Source organism: Spermophilus citellus, assembly GCF_964194105.1.
Source record: "Spermophilus citellus genome assembly, chromosome: 7".
Taxonomy (NCBI): domain Eukaryota; kingdom Metazoa; phylum Chordata; class Mammalia; order Rodentia; family Sciuridae; genus Spermophilus; species Spermophilus citellus.
Window position 1 is genome coordinate 34,125,550 of NC_138188.1, and position 22,801 is coordinate 34,148,350.

A 22,801-nucleotide genomic window follows, 5' to 3' on the forward strand; every position below is an offset into this window, starting at 1 on the left:
GGAATTCTCCCCAGCGAAGTGTCTTGCGTGGAGGAATTCTTTCAATAGGAGGACTAAGTTTTGTTTAGGAATGCCCAATTACTCTGTCCCATAAGAATAGATGGTCACACTTTAATTCAAAACATTTTATGTAGAATATCCAATTTCCAGACTTCAGGCCACACTGATTTCAAGATTTAAAATAAACCCAAAGTTTTAGGAACAGATTATTAATGAACACTGAAAGCATTATTTGGCCAATTTTCAATGGTTGTCAAACCATTATTTGGCAATTGCAAAAAAAAAAAATGTAATTTTACAAAGAGATGCAATGCACCTTAAACAAGGCTCAATTTTAGCTCTGTTAATCAATACTCTGGTATATACCGCACACAAAATTTCACCAATGAATTTCCTTGAAAAAAATCTAATCTAAGGAGGTCCTTAGACCTGACGTTCAATGAAAGAACAAAAAGGACATAGGAACATGTTAAATAATACAGAAAGAAAAAAAATCTGGGAAACAAAAAATGTGGGATGCTTTATAAGACAACTAGTTTAATGCTGTAAAAAAGTTAATGTCAGGCTAGGATTGTAGCTCAGTGGAAGAGTGCTTGCTTCACATGTGTGAGGCACTGGGTTCAATTCTCAGTACCACATAAATAAAGATCCATTGACAATGAAAAAATATATACCAAAAAAAGTTAATACCACTTAAAAGAAAAAAAAAGTTGAGAAATTGTTTTATAGTTTCAAAACGTCCTGAAGACATAACAATTAAATACAGTAATGTCAATTAGTATGTTTTAGTCACACTAGCTTCTTTATGGTCTTTTAAATACACTAGGTATGTTTCCATTTCAGGGTCTTTGCCCTTGTTTTCTCTTCCTTCAGATATGAGTTTAATGAGAGCCATCATCTTCTTCAAGTCTTTGCTCAGTGTCACACTCTTGAGAGGTGTTCTTGAATGTACTATGTTAAATCATCCTTTTTGGGCCAATCTCTTACTGATTTTATTTTTCTGCACAGTATTTACTGCCATCTATCATACTACAGTATTTTGCCTAGGTGTTTATTCTTTGGCTTTCTCCTCTTAATTAAAATGAAAATTTTGCGAGGGCAGGGGTTTGTGTCTAGTGCATTCAAGTGTTATATCCTCAACGCTTGGAATGTAAAAGACATTCAAATATTTATTGATCAAATGAATAAGTCACCACGAGAATACTATTTTCAATATGATTCTAAAAATGATGATAGGGATATCTAAAATATTTTATTCATGTTCGTTCTTTAATCATCAACTTTGGTGATTTGTTTCCTTAGCCGCAGACTAAGGAACTAGTAAATGAATTCAGCAAATTAACAGGATACAAAATCAACACTCATAAATCAAAGGCATTTCTGTATATCAGTGACAAATCCTCTCACAGTACACTAAAGAAAGAAATTAAAGAAGACCTTAAAAGATGGAAAGATCTCCCTTGTTCTTGGATAGGCAGAATTAATATTGTTAAAATGACCATACTAACAAAAGCATTATATTTAAAATCCCAATGATATTCCTCATAGAAATAGAAAAAGCAGTCATGAAATTCATCTGGAAAAATAAGAGACCCAGAATAGCTAAAGCAATCCTTAGAAAAAAGAGTGAAGCAAGTGGCATCACTATACCAGAACTTCTGTATTACAGAGCAACAGTAACAAAAACAGCATGGTATTGGCACCAAAATAGACTGGTAGACCAATAGTACAGAATAGAGGACACAGAGACTAACCCACATAATTACAGTTATCTTATATTAGACAAAGGCGCCAAAAACATATACTGGAGAAAAGATTGCCTCTTCAACAAATGGTATGCTGCTAGGAAAACTGGAAATCCATACACAACAAAATAAAATTAAACCCCTCTCTCTCACCATGCAAAAAACTCAATTCAAAGTGGATCAAGGAACTAGTAATTTAATCAGATACCCTGCATCTAAATGAAGAAAAAGTAGGCCCCAATCTCCATCATATTGGATTAGGCCCCTACTTCCTTAAATAAGACTCCTATAGTGAAAGAATTAAAATCAAGAATTAATAAATGGGATGGATTCAAACAAAAATGCAAAAGAAGCAATCAGTGAGGTGAACAGAGAGCCTACAGCTTGGGAGCAAATTTTTACCACTTGCATATCAGATAGAGCACTAACCTCTAGAGTATATAAAGAACTCAAAAAGCGAAACAACAACAACAACTAATAATAATCATCCAATCAATAAACAGGCTGAGGAACTGAACAGACACTTCTCAGAAGGTGATATACAATCAATCAACAAATATATAAAAAAAGTTCAACATCGCTAGCAATTAGAGAAATGAAATCAAAACTAAACTTTAGATTTCATCTTACTCCCGTCAGAATAGCAACTATTAAGAATACAAACAATAGTAAGTGTTGGCAAGGACGTGGGGAAAAAGGCACATTCATACATTGTTGGTGGGGCTGCAAAATGGTGCAGCCAATATGGAAAGCAGTATGGAGATTCCTTGGAAAACTGGGAATGATACCACCTTTAGAGCCAGCTATCCTATTGCTCGGTCTATACCAAAAGGACTTCAAAACAGCATACTACTGGAACACAACCACATCAATATTATTGCAGCACAATTCACAATAACTAAACTCTGGAACCAACCTAGACGCCCCCCTTCAGTAGATGAATGGATAATGAAAATGTGGTATATATACACAATGGAATATTACTCAACAATAAAAAAGAATAAAATCATGGTATTTGCAGGTAAATGGATGGAGTTGGAGAATATAATGCTAAGTGAAGTTAGCCAATGCCCACCCCCCAAAAAAAAGCTAAATGTTTTCTCTGATATAAGGAGGCTGATTCATTGTGAGGTTGGAAGGGGCAGCATGGTAAGATTAGACGAACCCTAGATAGAGGAAAGAGAAAGAAGGGTACAAGGGGGTAAAAAAGATGGTGGAATGAGATGGACATCATTACCCTAAGTACATGCATGAAGACACGAATGGTGTGAATATACTTTGTATAGAATCAGAGATATGAAAAATCGTGCTCTATATGTGTAATATGAACTGTAATACATAACAAATTAAAATAAAAAATTAAAAAAGAAATAAATATATAAAATCAAAGCAACAATGAATGCCAATATCATTCCTTTTAAATGTCTTGCCCCAAACTGTTATCAATTAGTTAAATGAGATACTACCAAACGTTTTTCTTTTACTCTCATCCATGAATCTTGACAGACGTTTCATTTAGAGTGGGAAACAATCTATCATTAGATTTATTGGGGGGGGAGCCAACAACAATAAAAATTGGGATACTGATACCTTTGGGATAAACTAGAGGAGTCCACTGATCATTTTGGTAGTATTGGCAATAAATGAGTTCTTCAATTTGTCAAGGGCATACTCACATATCCTACACAAATGTTATATATATTGCTTTGCATATATCAAGTGACTCATATGAAAAATGGGCATATTAAAAACGTTTTGGAATTATACACATTAACATCTTTGAGGATACCATGTTCCTGAAATCGCAAGAAGAAATTCCAAATTCTAGAGTGCTATTTCCTAAATTATTACAATAAAATAGTCATAGTTTAAGATGTAAAACCACATCTGTTGAATTTACATAAACCAGTTTTCATTTTAATTCTGCCTCAAAAAGTTAGAATGCAAAAGAACCATGTGTTAAGGAAACAAAATAATATTCTATTCACCCTTGGGAATCTAGTGAAAAAATATTTTTACACAACAAAATTTGAAGGGCCTAACAAAATACACTGTCTGAACTTTTGTTTTGAAGTTTTATTGTATATTTACCAATAAAAAGTATCCATAAAGATTAATTCGATCGATTGTGGTAAAACTATATACTTCTAAAATAAGAGGAAGTTTGATTTAATTTGTCCTATACAAACACAGTTATACCAATTAAGAATATTGAAAAGTCAACGCCACAAGATTTTTATAATGTTCAAATCACATAGCTTTCCCATCTTTGACTCTTCAGCACTTACCTACAACACTGTCTAGTATACTTAGGAGAACAACAATGTTTACAGTATGGCTAATTTATTAACATCAAGGCCAATCTCCTGAGTGTGGTACACAAGACTATTAATGATTTGATTCAGCTTCATTTTTGTTTCCCCTCAAGCACTCTAAACTCTCCTCATTAAACTCCTTCCAGGTTTTTCAGGTGAATTTTTATTCATCTTTAAATATCTATATTCAGGGTTGGGGATATAGCTCAGTGGTAGAGTGCTTGTCAGGCATGTGTGAGGCCCTGGATCCAATTCCTGATTCTACAAAATAATAATAATAATAATAATAATAATAATAATAATGATAATGATAATAATAATAATAATAGAAAGAAAGAAAGAAAGAAAGCAAGCAAAATCTAGTTTGTAAAGACCTCACACCCTACATAATTAAATCATCCTTTCGTGTCTCACTGTATTTTGCATGTTTCATAACTATTAAACATGTTAAGGTATTATTGCTGAGTATTCCCTCATTGGGTCTAAGTTTCAGATCATTGTGGTAGACACAAATTATATTTCAAGTATCCCAAGGGAAAGAGTAATGAGTTTAATACTGAAGACGGTAGACAGAAGAAATGGCACTCCTTACTAATATATTCACTTACTGTAAATTACGTATGTAAGTTCAATGATTTTATAGTCTATACTCTGTATCTCCCCACAAAATACATAAGTACTAAACACAGAGAAAAAACCAGAAACTAAACCTTAAATATTTGTAATCAACAAGTGAATAATATGGCATGTGGTTGCACTGATACGACTGCAATATTTTGAAACACATGTAATTATGGCATTTAAATAAAATATTTAAAAAGTATGTAAAATATCCCTTTTGTCTTCATTGACCTTCAAAGATTACTTTTATGTGAATAATATTAATACAATAATAGATACACTTAATTCTATGAATAACAATATATGCTGCAAACTATACCTTATTACAACACATGAAGACTACACATTACCAAGAGTGGAAAGAAAATAAATCCTTTCATCTATTTATTTCAAATTACCAGATACTTTAAAATTAGACATAGATCACAACTAAAAGGGAAAAATGTGAAATAATTACCAGTTACTTACGCATACTTCCCATAAGAAATCTAGCTACTCTTTGAGAAGAATGTAGGCAACAGGGCAAAGAGGGGAGAGAAACTTTATATGTCAAATTAACTTTATCCCAAATTTTCACTATTAGGTGGTTCGAAGGCTGAAAAATGCTTTCTTGATAGAATGTATAAATGAAAAAATTTAAGAGACTATATTTGAGAATGCAAATAATTTGACCTTTCTTCTACACTCTGCAGCATTTCTTTTACATTTTTGAGGTTGTGTGTTATTTAACCACTTTTATACTTATTAACATTTTAACCCTTTGATTAAATAACTGTTCATATAAATAAAAATATGGAAGTTCCATACTTACTTTAAATAAAAAAAAATTTAGGGAAGTACATATGATAACAAATGAGAAGAGAAAAAAGCTGCAAGGTAACTTGTAATCATTATAGAAAATCACCACATAATCTTACAATTTATAAAAAGAATTAAAGGGACTAAATGAATATATTAAATGTGTTACAAATGTTTCCTTATGTACAAGGCATACTTAAATATATGAAAACTATATTAGCTGATCTTGGAAAAATATACCTAAAAGTTTATATATATGAATATAATGCTATTATAATCTGGAAAACAAATATTATATTTTGCCTTAGCTTCCAAGGGCTGATTCCAAGAAGAACCAAATATACTTAGCTATAAACTGAAGAGCCATAGAATAATCTGGGAATTAATTTATTTCTAAATTAGGTTGATATAATTACTTAGCACTTGGGCTATGTGCAAGTTTGTAGGGCTTAAAAGTTTATTAACTATTTGTAATAAAGAATAGGAACATTAGTGTACTTCTCAGGCAATAACATAGATTTTTAGACCACTTCCTATAAAATCTATCTGTATTTGATTAGGTGATCACCTTCACCTGACTTTGCTATAATATATTTATTTCAATAATATTTTAATAATGACTACTCTTTTGAGAACCACTGTTTGAATTTAAAAGTTCGAATTTAACAGTTCAGATATTTTAAAACATTACTATAAAATATGATGTACCAAAAATAACCTCCCATATCCCCTGGGGAATAAATGACCAAAAAAGTATTCTGAAGGGAAAAAAAATCAAATATGGTATATCTAGTACAAGTATTTAAACCCAAGTTCTTGGGAATATACAGAGTAAAAAAAAAGAATAATATTTTCCTAAAATTACTGAAGATAAAATAGATGGCCTTAGAAGATAATCTAATAAATAATTCTGCTCTAAATGAACACATTCCTAGTGTAACCAAACAGTTGTACAACCAAAAAGAAAAAAGATTTAAATGATTTTTTTTAAAAAAGCAATCTTTTGGAAGGTGAGCCTCAGGGTTATACACAATTACATATAAGAGGAAAGGAGGAGTAGGAGAAAAATTATATAAGTGGAAGAAACGATTTATAGTAGAGGGGGTGGAGAGAGGGGAGGGGAGGGGAGGAGAGGGAAGGGGAGAATGGGATAGACAGCAGAATACATCAGTCACTAGAAAGGCAATTTGTAAATCAATGGAAATGTAACTGATGTGACACAGCAATCTGTATACGGGGTAAAAATGGGAGTTCATAACCCACTTGAATCAATCTGTGAAATATGGTATATTAAGAACTATGTAATGTTTTGAACAACCAACAATAAAATAAAAAAAAATAAAATAAAAAGCAATCTTTGAGTAGATCACTATCTCAAATATTGGAAAAAATATTTAGAGAAATGAAATAAATCCTTTTAAAATAATTTTATTTGCTACGTATTGATTATCACTTTTGGTAACAGTTAACTACCTTTTAATATATTCTGAATATATGACCGTATTGGCATATCATGACCTTTATTTCCATGAATTTCTCATCTTCTTCTAGTTGTTTAAACTTAGTACAAAAGTAATGATTTTTTCTTGAGCTGGATGTGGTGCAGGTCTGTAATTCCAGAAATTTATGGGAGGCTGAAGTAGGAGAATCAGAAGTTTGAGGACAGCCTTGGCAATGTAGTAAGACACTCCCTGTCTCAAAATTAAGAAATAAAATGGGCTGGGGATATAGCTCAGTGCTAGAGTGCCCCCATGTTCAATACCAACTACCAAAAATAAATAAACAAAAGTAACAATTTCTTGTTATCACATTCATTTTTACAATATATTCATTTGTTTCCCCCCTAACTGTTCTCACACGTGAAGGGTTTTAATAATTTAATTCTTGGCTTTCTTTTTTTTATTTACCTTAAACCAGTAATTTCAAACTTTGATGTCTTGTTAGAATCCTGATGAACTTTTAAAAATTCTCATGCCCAGATCACGCACTTTACAAATTAATCAGAATATCTGGGGATGTGGCAGAGACAGGTACCAGTACTTTTTAAAGATACCCAGATAACACCAATATGCAACAAAGGTTGGGAACTATTATCTCAAAAACTTGTAATAAACTTTTCATCAAGTGTTAATATTCTTAAGGTCCAAGATACACAATACATTTTAATTTGAGATCTGAATCACCTTTGATACAAGTCTAGTGTAGTACAATCATTCTGGTAGCTGATGAAGCAACTTCCCAATTACACCTTAACTTGATTTTGTTACCTTCTGTTTGGCACATACAAGCTCTTGAAATAACCAGTTTATTTTTTTGATGAAAAGAAGCCCAACAGTAATATATTAAAATCCAGGTTTGTTAGTTTTAGAAAGTTAACTTCATGTAAGTTCAAATGTCTTACAGTCCAACACAATCCAAACAGAATCTGTGGCATGCCCTTCTAATTAAATATTTCCAGGAATATTTGCTACAGTTTGTATTTGCAATGTCTCCTAAATGTTTGTGTTTTAAAGGCTTGTTTTCCAGACTGGTATTGTTGGGAGGATGTAGAATCTTTTAAGAGGTGGGGCCTAGACGGAGCTCTTAGGTCCCTGGAGGCATGCCCCTAAAGGGAAAGTGAGCCTCTTCCTCTTTATTTTGCTCCCAACATGAGATAAACGCTTTTGCCATGCACTGCTGCCATACCACAGCCCCAAACATAACAGGGTCAGCAGATCATGGACTGAAACTTCCAAAACTTTCCTTTTCGTAGGTTTATCTCAGGAATTTGTAAGAAAGAAATCTGACTAGTACCAAGTCAAGAATTAAGTGAAACATATACTCACACTGGCTGACAGAAATCAAAACTGTAAATAACCTTACCTAAGTGGGAAAAAAAAACCCAAAAAACTTCACAATGTCAAAGGCTTTTGGGATTACAAAATCGAGAACAAGGAATTATGGATATACATATGAATGGAGCATAATGTAAAGTTCCTAACATGGTACTAATATAGTTGAAAAGACAGTAGCAGAATGTTTCTGTAAAGAATCACATGTAAAATATTTTTGGTCTGGGGCTGGGGATGTGGCTCAAGCGGTGGCACGCTTGCCTGGCATGCGTGCAGCCCAGGTTGGATCCTCAGCACCACATACAAAGATGTTCTAAAAAATAAATATTAAAGTTCTCTCTCTCTCTCTCTCTCTCTCTCTCTCTCTCTCTCTCCCCCTCACTCTCTCTTTAAAAAAAAAAATATTTTTGGTCTGAGCTTGCTTTAGAGAAGGTGAACAACTGATGAGAAAGACATCCAAGATGTTATGTATGTTTGAGTGTATTTGTTTTATGGTGCGTTTGTACTACTTTATTCAATTGAAAATTAGTAACAATAACAACAACAAAAAAAGGCTAAGCTTACACCCAAGAGGGGGGAAAAAAGCAATTTTTTTCTGTTGAAAGTCAAGAAAAAGAAACATCTGCCAGAAAATAGAAATCATATTTAAATCAAAAGGAAGAATATTAAAACTGCAATTAGCAGTGCCCCAAAGCATAAATATAAAAGTAAAACTGAAAATGTTTCAGCATTTACAATCCATGTAAAAACTGTTTGAGACAATATTTCACTGAAAATAGAAAAGGGGATTATGAAGAAAAAAAACAAAACATGTATTCTAAATGAAAATTAGAATACCCTGAAGTAGAATGTCCAAAACAGAAGTTTTAAGTTTCACATATACACACAAGTAGACATAGGATGGCAGTGAACGTTCTGTTTCAAATAACTGGAAAATTCTGAGTTAAATAAAGTTAAGCCGATTTTTCTTCACTAGGAATCTTAAAAACTAAAATGTGCTTTGATACTAAGAAAGGTATAATATGGAACCCTGTTCAGATTTCGTTGACCTCTGAACCTTTTTTCCTCTAAAGCATTTAATGGGACTAGCATTCCACAGAAGAAAAGTGTTGGAGATGCATTTATAAATTTGGGAATTTGAGAAAGTTTTCAAGAATAAAAGTCAAGAATGAACTTCTACTTCATAATATTAATTTTCTTATCCTTATCAATCATCAGACATTATTTAATGCTACCTCCACACTATGTAATCAAATCCCCAAAGCTATTAATTTTGTAATTAGTAGCATGGATTGATATTTAATATAAATAAGTAATATATATCTTCTCTTACAGTAAACACCAAATCAAAACAAAACTTGAAATAATCAACATGTTAACAATTTAAAAGTATAAGTAGGCAATCTGCATAAATATTGGAATGCTATACCTCATCAAATTCTTCAGTCATTTTTCTGATGATTTCTGCATTCTGCATATTTCGAAACATCTCTATTCTCACAGTACCTGTGAAACAACAGATTTTACAGTTATTCTTTATCTATCTCATGCTAAACATAAAATTTAATCTGATCATTGTTTAAAAAATTAAAAAAAATTATAGTTTTTCTCTTTCCTCCTCAAATTCTTATACCATATATTCTAAAGGAACCTCTTACATAGGAACTTCAAACTTTTTCAGACATTTTTAAAAAATCTGAATAATAATGAACTAGATGATAAGTACAGAGAAAGAGTGTTGGGGAAGGAGAAGACAAAGACAAAAAACATTAAGTTTGTACTAGAAGAGACTAATTAAACATACACTAGTGATATCTAGACATACAGCTAGCTGCCTTTGTCTTAAAAATCTCCAACTATAGAGATCATATTTCTCTTGTGGCTATTTCTGATATTCTTTATCATCAGAATGTTCTTCAGTAAATTAAAATGTCCCTTGATATAATCCATACCTGTTTTCTCTGAACATAAGAAACTCCTAAGTTCTACATAATTATCAAGAAATAAAAATTTACTTTTTCATCTTATTCCTTCATAATACTTCTCTCTTCGTTAGTTGATTTTACCTGAAATATGGTCATGTAAATTTTACCACTGGTACTGATAAGGAAAAAAAAATGTAGTTTAGCTGAAAACTTGCATTAAAAATCAACATAATTTAAAGAAACTGAAATGTAATTCAAAAATCAATCTGGAATACAGAGAATAATTAAACATGACTTTTTTTCTATTCAAGTTTTAAAAAATTGCAAAATTAAGACTCTAAGAATAAATCCAAAAATAAGTATAATCTGACAAACTTCTTGTCAGTAATTATCAACTCCAATTCAAATCACATTTAAGAAAAGAGTGGAGCAACTCCTATAGTGTCCCTCTCACCTTACAAGTGATCTGTCTCTTTTCTCTCCACTTGAATAAATCCTATTGTCTTATGCTTTTAAAAAATGAAAAAGTAAAAAGAGGGAAGAGTCTTTAAAATATACTATATATTTTTAAATATTTATTAATTTATTTTAGTTGTAGTTGGACACAATACCTTTGTTGAATTTATTTATTTTTATGTGGTGCTGAGGATCGAACCCAGAGCCTCACACACGCTAGGCAAGAGCTCTACTGCTTAGCCACAGCCCCAGCCCCCAAAATGTACTATATACTTTTTTTTAAAGAAAGAGCACATAACAATAGAATAGTTTCTAGAAGTCAAAAAAGTGTGCCCTTCATTTAGAGTAATGGGCCAGTAAAAGTTCCAGCTACTCAAGTTAAGGAAAGAGAATCACAAGTTTAAGGCCAGTTTGGTAAGCTTAGTAAGACCCTGTCTCAAAGTATTAAAAAGAAAAAAAGGTGGGGGGAGGGCGGTGCTGGGCTTAGTAGCACATGCCTGCAATCCTAGTTAAAGGGAAGTTTGAGACAGGAGGACAGCAAGTTCAAGGTAAGAATGGGCAACTTAGAGAGAGCCTGTCTTAAACTAAAAGTCTAAAAATAAAAAGGGTCAGGGATATAGCTACATGGTATACTGCCCCTGGGTTCAACCCCTAGTACCATCCGTAAATAAATAAGCAAGTAAATAAATAAATAAATAAAATGAGATTGATACATTTTTCAAAGGTCTAGAGATGTAGTTCAGGTGTAGATTAACCAAGGGTTGAATTCCCAGTACCTCAAAACAAAACAAAACAAAACAACACACAAATGAAATAACTATATTGGCACATTAAATTTAATTTACTAATTGGAAAACTGATACTGTAAAACTGAAATCTGCCTTATCTTTTTAAATAGAATCATATTCAAGCACATTTTAGTTACTTAGTTACTTGGTACATACTTGGTACTTCATTTACAGGATGCTGAATTTATCAATATCAATTTATCAAGTATAAATAATAAATTCCCTATATCCAAGAGGAAGAAGAAAAAAATATTTTAAAAGATTTTGTTCCAAACACACAATTCTTAAAAAAGATGGGAGGGCTGGGGCTGGAGCTCAGTGGTAAAGCACTCGCCTAGCATGTGTGAAGCAATGGGTTTGATCCTCAGCACCACATTAAAATAAAAGATATTATGTCCACCTATCACTAAAAAATAAATATTAAAAAAAAGATGGGAAAGTTTTGTATTGTGACTGTATTTACTTTGTATTATGACTTTATCTTTTTAATGATAAAAATAATCTTGAAGACAGTTTACTCACTAAAATATAAGCTTAATTTTGCAAAGATTTTTAAAAATTAAAGAAGAAATCTGAATAAAATTTCTAATTATCACAAATAAAATCTGTCTCTGGCAGATTAATTAAAAATTAAAACAAACAAATTAAAACACCCAAATTAAAACAAACAAACAAAAAAACAAACAAACAAAAAAACCCCTAATTTAACATCAGTCCATCAAAGTTAAACTTCTTTGGGTTACGAATGATCTTATCAATTTGAAATAGTTCTCACAGATAAATATGTAATACATTTATTGTATTTATTTTATCAACCCCTATTTTGTTATTTATTGTTTCATAGTACCCTGGATAAACTGACATTCAAAAAATTAAACAATTAAAAGAATTAAAATTAGATTTTTAAATGATTAACCATTCATATTTATATACACATAAACTGTATTGACTACAGTGTTACAAAAGCCAATAAGTTATGCAGAACATCATTCATGTTCATAAATTTATATGTTTTGTCATATAAATCTATAACAAAACTGCTGAAAGCAAGAAGGGTTTGTGGAGGCTCCAACATATACCACACACCTGGTTGCGCATACAAAAAAATTGTGGAGAGAATACAATGCTGGCACAGACAACATTCCCTGACCATGCCTGGTAAGAAACACAAAGCACAGCTTGAATACCACTCAATTTGTTTAATGTGAGCTGACAGGAAACAACAGGTTTTAGATGGGACACACATAAGCTGTGGAATGAATCTTCAACCCAAGTACCAGGCTAGAAGGAACTTTTGGCTTCCTCTCCCCCATGTATTTTAACTTCTATTATTAATTTTATTTCTCATTTTTGTTTACAGCTGTTTTCTTCTATGCCTTAATTGGATTTATGTATTTTTCTCCTTTGTTTAAAATTTTTCTTTGTTCTTTCCTCCCTGTCTCTCCTTCTTCACTATTATTGTTTTATTAATTTTACCTCTATCAACTTTTAACATTTTAATCAATTCTATATTATTTTTTACACTTCCCTATTGTTTCTTTTACTTGGTTTTTACTGTGTTTTATGTTGTTGTTACTGTTATTTGTTTTCTTCTAAGTTATTCTGAGAATTCATGTTTGGCAACTCAAGTACCTGGCAGGTATTTTGCCACTAAGCTACACCACCACGCCTGTTGAGAGAAACCACAACCTACTCTAGGGAAAACTTAGTCTCATTCAAACCATGGCAAAAGAATGTATGAGAAAAATATCCTAAGCCAGAATAATCTGGCAGGGTTACAAGAATCTAAAGTCCCTCTCCTGGACATTCAGTATAATAACAGCACCCATAAATAACAACTCTTTTGGATACCACACCTCTTATATAGGGACTTCAAACTTCTTCAGACATTTTTAAAAAATCTGAATATCTAATGAACTAGATGATAAGTATAGAGAAAGAGGACCTTCAAAGGATCTCGCTTCCCTTAAGTCACTCTCATAGAACCTTTTAGACTGCACACTGTGGACAAGACTAGGGGAGTAATCAGAGTGTACATCTCTAATACTCCACTGTCAACATCACACCTGCATGAACTACTAAACGGATCATACTCTCCTGAAACCTATAAAAAAATCAAGCCCGAGTCTCTATCAAGGTACAACTGTGTTAAAATCCACTAAACACAGAGAAATCACAAAGAAATTATACCACCAAGTCCATTTGGAGCTAAGGGCAACATTCCAATACAAACTAATACTCGTCAGCACATCATCAAAAAAAAGTCTGTTTACTAAAAGACCCTCACATCATGATGGAAGAGATATGCTTCCCAACAAATGCAAAAATTTTAACAGAGAAATACAAGAAATAAGAAAACAATAAAACATGGTTCCTCTAAAAGCTCCTGACTATCTAGAAAGTGATTCCAAAGATAACAAAGGGGATGAAAAGCCAAAGAATCAACTTTTAAAAAGAATCAACTAATTCAAAGATGATAAAATAAATAGTTGAATGAATAAAGAAAAACAATGCAGGAAATGAAAAAGCCCTTCAATAAGAGAGAGATTCTGAAAAAGAACCAAACAAATCTTGGAAATGAAAAGCTCAGTAAGTTAAATAAAAATCTCAGTAGATAGCCTCACCAACAGCTTAGCTCAAGTGGAAAAAAATATCACCAAAGCTTGAAGACAAGGTTGATGAAGTATCACATTCCAACAGCAATAAAAAGAAAAAAAATAAATATACAAGACGTTTGGGACATCATTAAAAGATCAAACATATCAGAAGAGACAATGGAGATGAGTTACAATGCAAAGGTACAAAAAACTTATTCAGTAAAATAATAGAAGACAATTCCCTAAATATTGGGAAAGAAATAGATATCCAGCTATAGAAGATTTAGAATCCCAAAGAGACATCGTAAGAAAAAAATAAAACCTCTGTATTACAAATAGTTAATCTGCCAAAAGTACAGAACAAAGAAAGAGTATTAAAAGCTGCAAGAGAAAAATGCTAAGTCATATATAAATTATGGCAGATATAAAAGAGCAACAGATTTCACAGCAGAAATTCTATAGGCCAGGAGGGCATGGAATTATGTATTTCAATCCTGAAAAGAAAATAAATGCAGACGGGACACCTATATCCAGCAAAGTTTTCCTTCAGAATCAAAGGAAAAATAAAAACTTTCCAAGTATAAACTAAAGAAATTAATGATCACTACAGCAGCATTACAGAAGATACTTAAAGGAATCCTAAATCCAGAAAAGAAAGATAAAAGCAATCATGAGAACACAGTGAAGAATTAACCTCACTAGAAGATAAGCAAATAAGAACTACGATAGAATCAAACATTAATGACTAAGATGAATAAGGGAAAAACAAATAAATGTAGAATCTTCAAAGTAATCCAAGGAACAACAACAAAATCACAGGAACTTTCAAAAATAATCTTGAATATCAATGATCTTAACTCTCCAATGAAAAGATGCAGACTGGATGCCTGATTTTTAAAATAGACCCAGTAATATGATGCTTGTAAAAAAAAAAATGTAACCTTACAAGGAAAGACTAACTTCACTGAAAGTGAAAAGATGGAAAATGATGTTCGAAGAAGATGGAATGAAAAAGCAAGAGGAGTACTTATATTCATATCTGATGAAACAGACATACAGCCAAACTTGGTAAAGAGACAAAGAAGGTCATTTCATATTAATAAAGATAATAATCCATGAATTAGGAAGATATAATGGTTGCAAATCTATGTGCAATGAACATAAGAGCATCCTATTTTACATTAAAAAGCCATTACTGCACATAATGGGAGACATAAGTCCCAAGAATACTGGTGGGTGATTTTAATACACTACTCTCACCAAAAGACAGCTAATCAATAAAGACAAAAAAAAAAAAATCAACAAAGAAACATCAGAGTTAAACTGGACTTACAGACATCTATAGAATAATCAACACAATTCCAACAGAATATACATTGTTTTCATCAAAACATGAAAGGTTTCCCCAAAGTAGAACATATTTTAGGCTACAGAACAAGTCTTAACAAATTCGAAGCTGGGAGCAGTGCATAGATGTGTACTACCAGCTACTTGGGAGGCTGTGGCAGGATTGGGAGTTTGAGGACTGCCTGGGCAACACATACAGAAATACAACAAAATACAACAAAAGATCTGGGGACACAGCTAAGGGGTAGAGTGTTCCTGGGTTTGATCCTCAGAATCAGAGGGAAAAATTTTTTTTAAAAAAAATTGAAATATTTTCTTGCACCTTATCAAATCATAATGGAATGAAATTGTTAACAAACAGCAAGAAAAATTATAGAAATTATACAACACAGAGAAAGAGAATAAACTTTGAATGAAGAGTGGTCACAGAAGAAAATAGGAGGGGCATCAATTTCTCATCTGGTGGAAAATTTTAAATTCCTAGAATAAAATGAAAATGAAAACACAACGTTATCAGAATCTATGATTCAGGAAAAGCAGTTAATAGAGGAAAGTCTACAATGCACAGAGAAACCTCTAATATCCTAATGATGCATCTCAAGGTCTCAGAGAAACAAGGTGGGAGGGAAAAACGCTCCAAAATCCATAGAAGGAAAGAAGTGATGAAGATCAGAGCAGAAATAAATTAAATAGAGACCAAGAGAACAATACAAAAGATCAATGAATAAAAAAGAGTTAATTCTATAAAAGATAAAAAAAACTGAAAAATCCTTAGCAAAATAATGAAAGGAAAGAGAGAAAGGACCCAAATAAATAAAATTATTAGTGAAAAAGGAGAAATTACAACAAAGAAGTTGTAAAACAAATTATAGGGCTTCGGATGTGGCTCAAGCGGTAGCGTGCTAGCCTGGCATGCATGCGGCCGGGGTTCGATCCTCAGCAACACATACAAACAAAAATGTTGTGTCCGCCGAAAAATAAAAGATAAATATTAAAAAATTCTCTCTCTCTCTCAAAAACAAACAAACAAACAAAAAAACAAATTACAACACCACTGAAGTCAATACTGATTATTATGAATTATTATTTAAATTATGTTATTAAACTGGAAAATCTAGAAAGACAAATTTCTAAACACACATAACACTCAAAATTGAACCAGGAGAATATTTTAAAAATTAAAAAGATCAGTAACAAGCAATGAGATTGAAGTCTCTCAACAAAGAAAAGCCAAGGACCAGACAGATTTACTGCTGTATTTTATTAGACTTTTAAAGAAGAACTAATACCAACACTGCTCAAATATTATATAAAAAAGGGAAGAAACCCTTCCAAACTCATTCCACAATGCCAAACTTATTCTACAAGGTAGTGTTAACCTGCTACTGAAACCTCATAAGCATACAACTAAAAAAGAAAATTATAAACTAACATCCTTGATGAACACAGATGAAAATGTTAGCTAAAATCACTTGCAAATAGAATTCAGTAACACATTAAAAAGGTCATACACCATGATCAATTTGGCTTTATTTCAGGAATTCAAATATTCAATATATAACATATATATTATATATACATGTATATATAACACATATATTATATATACAATATATATAAATCAACAAACATAATACAGAACATAAAGAGAATAAAATAAACATAAACAGAATCAAGGATAAAATCTGCATAATTGTCTCAATAGATGCAACAAAGACCGTTGATAAAATTCAACATCCCTTCATGACAAAAGGCCCTGAAAAAATTAGGTACAGAAAGATCATACTTTAACATAAAAGGCTATATTGACAAACCCATAACTGACATCATATGAAATGGGGAAAAACTGAAAGCATTTCCTATAAAATCAGGACCAAAAAAAAAAGGGTGTCCACACTCATACTTTAATTCAATATAGTAATTAAGATTTTAGTAAAATAAATCAGATAAAAGACAAAAATAAAAGAAATACAAATAGGAAAAGAGGAAGCCAAATTATGTTTGCATAATATAATTCTAAGAATATCCTAAAAACTAAACCCAAAGACTTTCAATTTATAAAAATATTCAGCAAAGTATTAAGATAGAAAATCAACTTACAGGGGCTGGGATCATGGCTCAATGGTAAAGTGCTTGCCTCACATGTGTGGGGTACTGGGTTCTATTCTCAGCACCATATATAAATAAATGAATAAAATAAATGTCCATCAACAACTAAAAAAAAATTTTTTTAAAAAAGGAAATCAACTTAGAAAAGTCAGTACCTGTTCTATAAACAATAATGAACTCACTGAGGAAAAAAATCAGGAAAGCAATCCCATTTACAATACCCTCACAAAGGAAAAAAAAAATGAGGCTAACCCTAGATGATGAAAATACCTGTGCATAGGGACTGGGAGAATTAAATACTGTTAAAATAGTCATTACTAAATGCAATCTAAAGATTCAATGCAATTTTCACCAAAATGTCAAGAACATTCTTCATAGAACTAGAAAAAAGCAAGCCTAAACTTCATTTGGAAATACAAAAAATGCTGAATAGCCAAAGCAATACATAGCAAAGTGAGCAATGCTGGATGCATCATAATATTAGATTTCAAAATATACTATATAGCCACAGTAACAAAAACAGCGTAATCTTGGAGGAAAAAAAAATGGCATACAAACCCAAAAAACCAAAGGTTAAATGTTTTCTCTGATAAGTAGATGCTGATCAATATAGGGGGAAGTGTGTGGGGAAGTATGAAGAAACTTCAGATTGTGTAGAAGGGAGTTGGGGGAGGGGTTGTGGAGATGAAGGATGGTGGAACTAGATTAACCTACATACGTGTATTAGTACATTACCAGCGTAACTCTGCACCAAGTACAGCCAGAGGAAGGAGACATTGTGCTCCATTTGTGTACAATGTGTTAAAATCCATTCTACTATCATGTACAACTAATTAGAACAAAGTAAAAAAAAATTTAAAAAGATTATACTCTCCCTGAGGATTAAAAAAATAAAACAACTGGGCTGGGGATGTGGCTCAAGCGGTAGTGCGCTCGCCTGGCATGCGTGCGGCCCGGGTTCGATCCTCAGCACCACATACCAACGAAGATGTTGTGTCTGCCGAGAACTAAAAAATAAAGATTAAAAAATTTTCTCTCTCCTCTCTCACTCTCTCTTTAAAAAAAAATAAATAAATAAAAAATAAAACAACTGCTATAAACAAGTGGAACAAAATAAAGGACCTGGAAATAAACCCACATCTCTCCATCCATCTAATTCTTGACATAGTGCCAAAACACATGTTGGAGGGGTAGAAAAAGCCTCTTCAATTAATGGTGTCTGGAAAACTGGTATCTACATGCAGAAGACTAAAATTGGATACTCATCTCTCCCAGTAACAAACTTTTAACACCAAAACCACAAATAACCCAAATCAATAAATGGGCAAGAGAACTGAACAGACACTTCTCAAAATAAGAAATACAAATGGTCAACAAACAAATGACTAGCACCAAAATCAAGTCAAAATGGATCAAAACTTTTAATGTAAGACATGGAAGTCTGAAAGGGGAAATACTTTTAAGATACTGGCCCAGGAAATGACCTCCAATAGTTCGGGAAATAAAAGCAAGAATTGACAAGTGGAATCGCATCAAATTAAAAAGCTCCTGCCTGACGAAGGAAAACAATCAACAGAGTAAAAAGACAACCATACAATGAGAGAAAATCTTTGACAGTTACTCATCTAACAGAGGATTAGTATTCAGAATAAAGAATTCAAAAATAAATTAACAAAAGTAATCTAATCAATAAACCATAAGTGATCTATAGACACTTGCCAAATACAAGTGAACAGTAAATATATGAAAAAATGCTCAGTACTGTTAGTCAACAAGCATATATAAGATAAAACTGCACTGCAATTACATCTCCCCGATCTCCCAGTCCTTGGGTCAGAATGGACATGATAAATAAAGTAACAAATGTTGGTGAGAATGTAAAGAGAATCCTTAGACACTGTTGGTAGGCATGTATGTACAGTCATTATGGAAAACAATATTGATATTCTTCAAAAAATGAAAAGTAGAATTAGCATATAATCCAGCTATAATACTCCTTTGTACATACCTGAAGAAAATAAAATCAGCCTACAGATGATAGCATATATACCCATGGTTATTGTGGCAATATTCATAATAGCCAAGATGTTGAGTCAGCCTAGGTGCTAATCAACAGATGAATGATTTTTTTAAAAAAAATATGGTCTATATACACAATGGAGATTCATTCAGTCAAAAAAGAATGAAATTATATTATTTGCAGGAAAATGTATGAAAGTGGAGAACAATCATGTTAAGCAAAATAAGGCAGACCCAAATAAAAGTACAAGTACTCTTTTATATGAGAAAACTAATTTTTAAAAAAGTAGACCCTGAAGTAGAAAGGAGCTACAGAGAAGGAGAATGAGACAAGGAGGAGGGAAAGAAACAGGAGAGCAAGACAAGGTAGTAGGGCTGGTGGATGATATGATCTAAGCATGATATACACATGTATGAAAAAGTCATATTGAAACCCATTAATTGGCACAATTAATATACATTATTATTTTTCAAAAAAAGAATACATAAAGTAAGTAACTTCAAATATATCTTACAAAAATTTTTAAAATCAAAGTCATGGCAAAAACAATCTGGAACCATATGGAAATGAAGTTGAAGGATCTTGAACCCAAACTAATGAACTCTTTTTAGTTTTCAACTATTTGAATTTGCCTTTCCATGACTGCTTTTCAAAAATAGTGCAAAAAGTTTTCATCAGTCACTTTTGTGAGTAAGCAGAAATCTTATTCTGTAGCCAGTCTAAATCGGAAAAACAAATGGAATTCTTTAATTCAGTATAACAATTAATTAGTATTTCTGCATTAATCTAAAAATACATGTAATAATGTCAGTAGATTTTTATCCTGAGATTGAGTATAATTTAGGTGCACGGCTTATGTAGTGTACCCCTAGAAATGAAAAAAAAACACAGTTTATAAAATGTATTTGCCGCTAATTTTTATTAAGATACAGTGTAGTGGCACATGCCTAAAATCCAAGAAACTCAGAGGTTGAGGCAAGAAGATCTCAATTTGAGGCCAGCCACAGTAAATTAGCCAGACCCTGCCTCAAAATAGAAAATGAAAGGGTTGGGAATGTTGCTTAGTGGAAAAGTGTTTCCAGGTTCACTCTTTAGTACCCCAGTCCCCAAAGAGATACATAGTGAACATTTTGTTGTTTTTCCATTCATTTCTCCCTGGACTTTGAAAAACAAGGCACTAATTTATTTCAGAGTCCCAAAACCTATATAAAAATATATCATTTTCTCAAGAGTTTTTACCTTTCAGAATTATTCAAATATACATTAATATATTTTAAACATTCTGACCATTTTTAATTTAATACCTTTGGTAGTCCACCTCCAAGATGATTTCCTAGCCAATAACCCCCACCTTTTGTTATTTAGGGCCTAATGTACTCCTATTAACAATGGGCTGAATTTAGTAAACCTTATCTAACAAATAGAATAAGGAGGAGGCAGTGACTGTGTGTAACTTGGAAACCAGATCATAGAAGTAGCCTGGTATCACTCCTTTTGTTTTTTTACAGTTCTGGGGGAAGTCACAATATAAATATACTCAGGGCAGTATGCAGAGGCAAATGACACGTAAATAAGTGTAGAGGGTCCTCCTATACTATACAAGAATTAAGTAACAGAAGCCCTGGCCTACAACTTTTTAAGAAAATGGTAGGGCAGATTCCCCCTACCTAAGCTGCTCACAAATTCTGAAATCACAGAAACAGAGATAATAAAGGATTAGTTTTATGTTTTAAATTATTCCACATTTTATTTTACTTTATTTTTTTGGTACTGAGGAATGTTACATCCCCACCCCTTTTTATTTTAAATTTTGACACAGAGTCTCACCAATCAATCCTTTTGTCCCAGCCTCTTGAGTCCTTGGGATTACATGTGTGTGCCACCACATCTGGCTCATTAATGCTATTTTAAAAGTATTGTGGTGTTGTCTGTTAAACAGAACAACTATTAGAGACTTCTCAGAAGTTTCAATATTAATTTCCAGAGAAATCCATATTTTAAAAGAATTATAAATTTTCCTTTAAATACTAAAAGGTAAGGGGTTATAGTAACACCATAATATCAAGGATATTTTCATGAACGGCTCAGGAATTATACTCCTAGGAATTTAGTCTTCAGAAATGCAAACACACTGATGAAAAGAAAAGACTTGTAAATGAAAAGGCACTGCAAATTTATACAAATTAAGTCTTTTCCATCACAGAAAATATATGTATAAAGATCCAATAGAAGAATTAAGTTATGGGGTACTACTACTAAGCAATAAAAAGAAATTAATGCCCAAAGTCATTAATATACACACTTAAAATGTGTAAATTTTAATGTCTTAGTAAACTGTTTTTTTTTAATTCTAAGAAAAAGGACAGTGCTAATTTTATGATTTCAGTAATAAGTATAAATGTCACTGTTAAGATAATTCAATTGTAAATAATGCTTAACTCTTATTTTCATGACTACTATGGCAGTCATCACATATAGTTTTAACTATATTTTGAATAAACTAGTTATATCTGTTCATAAAGGGAGGACTATCTTCCTCCATTAATTTAGTGTAATAAAACAAGAAGGAACAAAATGGTAACTAGTACTGAAAGCACTATGAAAAGACAACCTCAAGCTTAACACCTTTGAAGGTGATTGATTACTCATATACAAATAAACATTACTAATAAAATAAAAACATAACTTTGAAAACAAACAAAAACTGAATACTGAATTTTTTGTTTAAGAGGAAAATCCTTGTGCTGCTACAATGACTACTCCAAAGATAAGTCTATTTACTTACTTTCAAACTATTCATTCTTTTCCAGCTGGATCCTGTGACTCTACTAAAACTGTTTCCTAACACCAGTCATCTCTTAGTTGATATACCAAATAGTCCTGCTTTCATAGTAGTACTCTTTTCTATTTAAAGCATTTGTTCATTATATTGATTTTTATAGCATCATACTCCTCCACTGTATTCTGTGAACATCTGTAAAAGAAATGTATGGCAGAGACCATCACTTATTAATCTTTTCATTCCTTCAGTTATTTGAAAAACAGCTAACATCTTTTACTCTTCCCTCTTACTATTAAGCTCTCTTTGAGAAGGTTCAAAAAAAAAAAAGTGCTGTGATTCAGGACTAGTACTCAAAGAGCTAATCTCACTTGACTAAACATTTTTGGTCTCAAAGGTACACATTTTCTAATAGAAGTTTATCATAAGATTATGGATAAAGACAAAGATGTGAAATTATATACATTCAA

General features: G+C 32.1%; 1 protein-coding gene across 3 annotated transcripts in view; it reads right to left on the minus strand.

The window, feature by feature from the left end:
- STAG1 (STAG1 cohesin complex component) overlaps positions 1 to 22,801 on the minus strand; it is a gene marked incomplete at its 3' end in the record, with an annotated part of 366,347 nt that overhangs the window by 152,428 nt on the left and 191,118 nt on the right. For all 3 annotated transcript variants that reach the window (XM_081301202.1, XM_081301203.1, XM_081301201.1), the window contains one exon: positions 9,740 to 9,816. In XM_081301202.1, the coding sequence (XP_081157328.1) occupies positions 9,740 to 9,816 (77 nt within the window). The remainder of the gene's footprint in view (positions 1 to 9,739; positions 9,817 to 22,801) is intronic.